Source organism: Solanum pennellii, chromosome 11, assembly GCF_001406875.1.
Source record: "Solanum pennellii chromosome 11, SPENNV200".
Classification (NCBI taxonomy): Eukaryota; Viridiplantae; Streptophyta; class Magnoliopsida; order Solanales; family Solanaceae; genus Solanum; species Solanum pennellii.
The window spans coordinates 61,365,373-61,373,692 of NC_028647.1; the positions used below are offsets into that span (position 1 = coordinate 61,365,373).

General features: G+C 29.4%; 1 protein-coding gene across 1 annotated transcript; it reads right to left on the reverse strand.

Moving 5' to 3' along the window:
• Positions 1-836: 836 nt before the first annotated feature.
• Positions 837-3,873, reverse strand: LOC107004836 (putative E3 ubiquitin-protein ligase XBAT31). Its single transcript, XM_015203211.2, has 8 exons — positions 3,560-3,873; positions 3,393-3,452; positions 3,237-3,308; positions 3,025-3,146; positions 2,794-2,934; positions 2,609-2,716; positions 2,213-2,471; positions 837-1,828 (listed from the first exon to the last, which is right to left on the reverse strand). Exons 1-8 carry the CDS (start codon positions 3,737-3,739, stop codon positions 1,430-1,432), a joined length of 1,341 nt encoding a protein of 446 aa, XP_015058697.1. The 5' UTR covers positions 3,740-3,873; the 3' UTR covers positions 837-1,429.
• Between the last annotated feature and the right edge of the window lie 4,447 nt (positions 3,874-8,320).

The window sequence follows — 8,320 nt, forward strand, 5'->3', positions numbered from 1 at the left end:
GTTGTAGTGTTGTAACAAGAATTTGGATGGCTTCGGAAGAGGCAGAGATAGGTCAAGGAAGTATCATGAGATATAATTAGACACGACACAGTTTCAACTTATCGAAAATATGACTTTAGATTGGAGAGATTGTGGGGGATAAAAATTAGAGATAGATAGTAGAGAATTGTCTCACTTATCTTTTCATACTAATAGTCATAGTATATCTTAATCTACGTATTTAATTTATTATGAGCTATTAGCGGGATTCACTTTTGGTGGATTATGAGTCGAATCAATAACAAGAACATTTCTAGTAGAATATCTTTCACAAAACCATGGAGAGATGGATCACTAATAGACTATTATCCCGATAGTTTTTTGTCCTTCAATTTTTGTCATTAATAGTTATTTCTTGTATTTTGATCATCGCATTATTATTATTTTACAGTTACTACTCTTTTTCGTTCTTTCAGCATGTTTTCTATATTATTTTGCGATGGCTTCTTTACTTTTATTATTTTATCCAATCTGTTTTGAAATATTCTTTCTTAAGTGGAGAATCTGTCAAAAACAATATATCTACCTTTCAAGGTAAGAATACAATCCGTATACAATCTACCTTCTCCAGACTATGCTTGAAGATTATTATATTAAGCTTCTTTTTATGTAACAAGATCTTCATTTTTACATATAAAAAAAAGAATCTGAAAGAGCCACAATAGATTATTTCTTCTTATTTTAAACCAAGACTTTTAATTTATTTATATTTATTTAGAACTAGGACAGAGTGTTTGTACTTATTTGAACATACCAGGATGATGGTGCAGAAATTAATTGAACCAAGAGGCAGTGTATTCACATGATCACTTTGACCAACAATTACAAAAAAAGCTTTTCATCATCCTTGCAAGTTGCAATTAATCATATACTATAATATTATTATACAATACAAACATTTTTTCAATAAAATAATTGATACAAATTGTAGTTCATTTCACACCTTGATGCTGCTTTAATTTAAAGAAAACATATAGGGTAAGGTAGGGTCTACTTTCCTCATCACTTGCTTTCATTTTGACTCTTCCCCAATGCTAACTTCATCAACACTATAATGGAAGAATGTTGTGTTTTCACCTAAAAAGTGAAAAACACAAAAAACTAGGAAAAAAAGGGGGGTAAAAAACTTCAAAGAATTTTGTCTACTACTTCAAGAAAACAAGATTTTACACAAATACTCTTCTTTTTTTTTTTTTTGACCCACACAAATGATATAGTACTCAATCTAAACCAAGCTTGCAAATCATTTCAACTTTGCTTATTTCCCAAATCTACAAAACATAGGGAAGAGAAAGAGCAATCTATCTATATCTATATATACCATTTGAGAAGCAAGACCCCACCTTGGAATTGTTCTTTAATTGCCAAAGTTGGAAACTTTTTTGTGGTATCAATCAAGGGTTATTGGCTTATCGATCCATTCGTTATCAGCAGCAATCCTACCGGAGCCACGACCAGTCATTTTGCCAAAAGAACTTACTGCTGATAACCCTTTGAAACTACTGCTGCCCTCGCTGAAATTTCGTGATCTCCTAGTCTTTCGAAGTTTTGAGGAGTGGAGATCAGAATCTGTGACATCGTTCTTTGTGACCTTGATAGCTTGTAACTGTACAATGTTGCTTCTGCAGAATGGGCACACGGGTTCTGGTGGACTAGTCGTGGTCGGGTTTGGCTTGTTGTGGCAGCATAAGGCCAGTACACAATGTGCACACATCTGGTGCCCACAGTCCTGGACTTCAATTGTGCATAATTGATCAAAACAGATACAACATACTTCCGTATCACTGACCTGCATTACATAATTGATAATCCCATGTGAAACTCGCTGACAAATGGTCAGACTTGAAATGATAGATAACAAGAGAACAATCACTTATTACTAGGAAATATCTCGATCAACAAACAACAAGAAATCCAGTAGAGGAATTGTTTATCCCGATAGACCATCGGTTGAACGAACAATAGGAATATCTCAATCATCAGGTTAAAAATCAAGTCTTGGTATATTTTTTGGAATAGATATTATACTCTGGTAACCAAAAATATCTTACACCACATCTTTTCCACGCAAACGTCGTTTGGTTTACCAGTATATTAGTTATTTATTGGCAGAATAAGATATATATTTCAATAGTAGTTTATATGTTATCTGGTATAGTTGGTGATGTATTACCTCAGACATGTTGTCATCCATCCCTGCATCAGATTGTGATGGGGAAGGTGGAGAGTAATCTGTACCCTTTAAGATATTTTTTTCCCTCTCCTTATTCGCTTCCATTAACGCACGTTCTAGTAAGGCTTTCGCCTCATCATTGAGCTGACTAATGAACTTCAACGGCGATGGCCACACGAGAGGCTCTGCCGATGAAGGATTCAACAAAGCTGCACAAGCACCATGGTGGTACCTTAAAGCAACCGTGTACGGTATTCTCCTGCACCAAAATGGCCAAATAAGGACTAAAACACATAATTTATTCAGGTTCAAATCAAAGAACTTAGGTCAACTATAGGGTAGTTTTACAAACAGTAACATTCTTGAAAAGATCAAAATCGACAAAAATAGACATACCCGGTGGAATCTCTATGTAATCGATCTGCTCCCCACGCCAACAATTCACGGATGCAATCAAGAGAACCACCTCTTGCAGCCAAATGAAGCGGAGTACTACCAGGAAATCTGTATGAAAATCCAAGCTAATTCAAAGAACATGAAAAGGGTAACATAAAAAATCAATCTTTTGACAGAATAATTACCCATATCCACCGGTTGACGCGCAGACCAGAGCGCCATTATCGAGCAAAATGTGAACACATTCAGGCCGTCTTTGACGGGCTGCTAAATGCAAAGGTGTTGCTCCTTTACCATCTCTAACATTCACAAACCTTGCATATCCCCTAACAGATTTCACAACTCAATCAATTCGATTCGATTCGATCAAAAACAAACCATCAACAACACATACGCAAAGAAGAATCAATCCTTACCAAGATGCTGCAACATGAGATGTACGAGCTGTGGATAGAATAGCTTTAAGTGATTCAAAATGTCCATAGTATGCAGCATAGTGCAAACATGTTCTTCCATTAAGTGAATCAAACTTCAAAATCTGAATACAAAATAAAATCCCAATTGACAAAATCAGCTCTAAAACATATTCAAGAACACACAAAAGACAGACTTTTATAAGCATACATACATTAGCTCCTGCTTCAATTAGCTTTTCCACACAAGAGATCTTCCCATGCATTGCTGCTAACATCAATGGAGTCTAAATCAACCAAAAAAACACACAACTAACATTTCATTCAGACATTCAATAAACACTTGGTTGACACAAAATTGACTAAATCACCTGTTTATAGCGATTCAACAAATCTGGGTTGATAGATTTGTTTAACAGCATAGTAACAATCTGAAAATTTCAAAAAAAAAATCAATCAGACCCCATGAATCAATTTCCACAAAGAACACCAAAAATTTGATTTTTTTTTAGAAAAAGAACATTTTCAAGAACCCCACCTCGATCTGGCCATTGGCAGCAGCAATATGAAGAGGAGATTGTCGATCATATACAGTAGAATGATGAATAAGAGATGGGTTTTTGTCTAAAACAGATTTTAATGTGTCTAAATCACCACACTGAACAGCACTGAATAAACCATGTTCATCACTCGTTCCACAACTCAGTCCCTGACCCATTTTTCGAGAGAAAAAAAAGGGAACTTTTTTGCACCCCCGTGAACGGCGGCGGCGGAGGTGGTGGAGAGTGGTGGTGGAGATAAGTGTAAGAGTTTTACATATTTATATTTATGATGGATGACAAAGAGTTGAAAGGAAGAAGTTGAAGATTGAAGCTGCCCGAGAAGTTGGGGTAGAAAGAATGGGCAGGTGACCGAAGCGACAACGGGCAGGAGTCAGATATTTGTTCGGGCAGTTTATATTCTTCAAATAATAATACTTCGTCTAGCGATGATTCTACGCAGACTTTTACTTTTACTTTTTACTGTTCCGAATAAATTTTGAATAGATTATTATTGTCTCTTTATTCAAGTTAGGAAAAATAAAATAGAAATAGAAAATAAATAGAATATTAATTCGAATTCACGAAATTTATTGTGTCTCCTTGAAAAAAAGTTTCTCAAGTATCTAAGGTTGCAGATTAATTTTTCTTAAGATAAAAGGGATTAACATATTAGAGAAGTAGTAGTACCTCAAACTTCACTAATTACAATGAATGCAACAATAATAACAAGAGCACGCACAGACTCAGTCGATCAATAATTTATTTATGTAAGAAAATATATGAAGAGAGAAAAAAATTTTCAGTGTTAAAAAAACGAAAAAAACCTCTTATCTATAGTCATTTGCAACAAGGAAAGCGTCTGTACAGACAAATCTATTTAGACCCGTTTTTTCTAGAATGTTATGTCTTTTGGGAAAAATAACGACTTTTTCGAAGGAACAGATCCTTTCAGAACGTTTTGACCCATTACACGTAAATTTTAAATAAATTTCGTTTGTGCCAAATTAATTATGTTATTTAACTAACATTCTGAATTAATTTATAAGAGACAGAATATCGATTAATAAATTGATTAAATAAATTTTATTCAAAATATTATTAATCAATCACATCATTTGCTAAATTCATATTCGAGCTAGCGATGACGACAGCATAAGGGGCACCCCTTGAAGAACTAAATGAAATGTTTTCTAATATAACGATAACAATTTTTCTTTCTTCTACTATTATGTAAAAAATAACTTTTTACAGTGATTTTTCAACTTTTCCATTTTCCATTTTCTATTTTCTCTACTTATTTCCGTTTCACACTTTGCTAAAATCTAATAATTATTTTAATAATATTTATATAATTATTTTTTAAAATATATCAATATTTTCACTTTTTATTTTATTAATGTAATATGATTCGATCAGTTAATTATTGATATGTTCTCCATTATTAAACATCGTGTCAGAGTTACGAGTATAAGTTTGAAACATGATATCATGCATGTGCTACCTTGGTAAAACTTCATTTTTAAAAGTTAGAATTACAAAGTGAAATTTTTTTAATTAAAATTGACTCAAGAAAATACTGAGTCTATTGATATTTAGTAAGAGAAAAATATATATATAATACCTAATAATTTGTTATTCAAGATTATTAGAATATTTTAGAGTTTATTATTCAAGATGTGAGAATTAATTTAATTTCGATTGAAGGTTAATCTTGTTGTCATTTTTTGTCAACTAGACTCAATATGAAAAATTCAATATTTCATTATTTATTATTTAATATACATATTTATATATATAAATATATTCAGTATGATTTGATAATTAGATAAATCGATTATATATATATATCAGAATATTAATTTTAATAATGATTTAAAATTTAGAATTGTCACATTATTAAATAAGTTAAAATTATATTTCCAACTAAAATATTCATAAAGCAAATTAATTTTTTTGATAACTTTAATAATTAATTACTATAAATTGCGTTAACCACCATCTTGCGTGTGAGTAGAAAATTATTCTTTTTGCTAAAACATTAATTAAGTGCAACAAAATTGACCTTAATTAATCAAGAGGTAAAAAGTGGGGTACTAAACTTATGATATATCTTTTTCTGTTTTGTCTATTCTTTTAGATTGTCAAAGTAGAGTAATTGATTTATCCTTTATTTGGTTCCATTAAATATTATAATTATCTATAATTTATTTTTAATCACAAATTTCAAAAATATTTAGTCAAACCCCGCAAATAATTGAAATGTGGAGTGGAATAGTTACTTATTTTGGCTGTGGTAAATTGCCCATTTTTTCTGCATTAAATGGCCATCGACTTTAAATGCATAAGTATTAAGGAAAATATTTTTTTTAATTTATACGACTTAATTTTATACGTTTTAAAAATTATTTTTAAAATGATATACTTTTATGAATTTATATCTCGTGGGTCATAAATTCTTTTAAAAAATATATAATCATGTTCATAATATATGACTTATGAAATATTATCATTTAAAAAATATAAATTTATATCTTTAAAAAGAAAAAATTAATTTATTACGAAAGACATATATTTAAAATGCGCACAAAAGAGGAGTAGTAATGGTCCAAGAAATTAAACTGAGATACTAAAATAGGACTCTTAAGATTTTTCAACTTATATGATTTGATTACCAATAAGTAAATTTTGAGCTAACTTGCTATAAACGATAACTATCTCGTTATCATACGTTAAATAATTTGATAGTGTAAAAAACTTTTATATTATCGATTAATATAACTTAAATCTTTTTATGTGTAATAAGTTCCCATCTAGAAATAGGAGAATATTTTAAGTATGGAAAATAACATAAAGAAAATGTGAGGAATTATTAAAGTAATCCATAAACATACCATTATTATCATTTAAGAATTAAGGGTATGAAAAGAATATTATCATAATCTTCTTCAAGGTATTGCTGAAAATTTAAGCAAATCTTTTAGCTAGCTTGATGTACTGTGTTTTTTTGGGCAAAACTAGTACTAGCTTTCATGAGGCTATTTCCTTTTTCATTTAACGGAAATAATATTATATGTTGTTTAATTGAAGTTTCAACGATTAAAATTAAAAATGTATACATATTATTTTCTTTAAAATTTGATCATTCATAAAAAAATTTATTAGATATATTATTGTAATATTATATGCGTACCTAACAAGGTAAATGTATATTATTGTGTTTGTACCATACATTTGATTCTTCTACATGTCACAATAAATGATACTTAGTTAACTTTTTCCCTAGAGAAAAATTCCCATTGCTTAACACATGTAACTACACCTCTACCCTCTTTCTTATAGGTGGACCATATGAAGCATATTAAGAGATCATAAATTAAGCATTGCACCAAACTTTATGATGGAGTAATGAATAAAAATTAGAGTGTTTAAAGATTAATTCAATGTGATTTTGGAAAAGAAATATACTTTAATTGTTCTTTCCAAAAGTTTGGATTCGATCATCTCAAAAATTCATTTAGATTTTGATGAATTGGACTTATGTTAGGCCATTGTTTTGTTTGTTTGGGTTGGGGGTGGGGTGGGGTGGGAGCACTGCACAAATTATCCGATTTTTCGAATATGTTTAGCCACTTTAAAATCAACTTTAGATATATATAATATACATGTTTCAAATTGTGAAAAAATTATGTATAAACTAACATTGTTTTGTCTGAAGTTCAAGACTAATTTTAAGATCAATTTCAGACATACGTAATTAATATTATAAAAATTCACCTCCAAAAGTGATAAATTTTATATGAATGTTTAGATTAACTGAGATTTATATAAATCTAAAATTTAAACTAGTAAGTCTAATTTTAAACCCAAAAGAAATAGTGTTTTTTCCAATCAATTTAAGTGACATCTCTTTGTGAAATTTTTAGAGTAATTTATTGTCTTTTTTTAGTGTAACAAAAGAAAACATATTTATACAAAATGTTCTTTCCGCCCGTAATTATAATTATGACAATAGAAACAATAATGTTTGCAACATAATTACGAAATAAATAATCCATAAAAGACAACTTACACAGACTGCATGAAGGAAACATCATTGCACTTGCCATAACATGATGTTCATAATATTAAAGGAAAAGATCACACATACTATTCTATACATAATTGGTGCATAACACCTACTATCATAAAATAAAAATTTAAAAATATATTTTTAGATCCAAAAGAAGTGTATATATATATATATATATATTCTATCATTGTTTGGTTCATCGACTCAGAGATAAAGGTAAGATATTTCAAAAGTCGTTTTAAAATTATATTTGTATTTTATTTTTCAAATGTATAAATTTTAATTTGAAATTAATTTATATTTTTAATCAAAAAATTGACAAATTTAATCTCATATTTAATTATGAATATTTCACATATCCCATCAAATTTAATATTAATTTATTTCACTTTTCGTATCAAATTAATTAATTTAAAGATTATAAGCACACATTGCATAAATTAATCTAATGATTATAATTCGCCATATAAGCTCATAGAGAACTCTAATTGAATTTTTAAACTCGTAGGATTAGTTTTTTTTGAGGTAACAGAGCAACTTTTTATTGAATATTATATTTTATACACATAATAAAAATAATTTTTAAATTTATATATTAGTTATTAAATTTTCTTGAATCTCCTTTCGAATTCTTAGCTCAGAATTCATATGTAGAAGATTTTGATTATTTATCCTATAATTTCGGAAT

Bases quoted from the DNA above. Each gene is read 5' to 3' on its own strand.
- LOC107004836 (XM_015203211.2), bottom strand. From the start codon at position 3,739: ATGGGTCAGGGACTGAGTTGTGGAACGAGTGATGAACATGGTTTATTC. The intron at 3,309-3,392 runs GTGATTTAGTCA...TGGTTGATTTAG, and splicing joins TGTTGAATCGCTATAAACAG to ACTCCATTGATGTTAGCAGC. The intron at 2,935-3,024 runs GTAAGGATTGAT...GAAATCTGTTAG, and splicing joins TCTCATGTTGCAGCATCTTG to GGGATATGCAAGGTTTGTGA.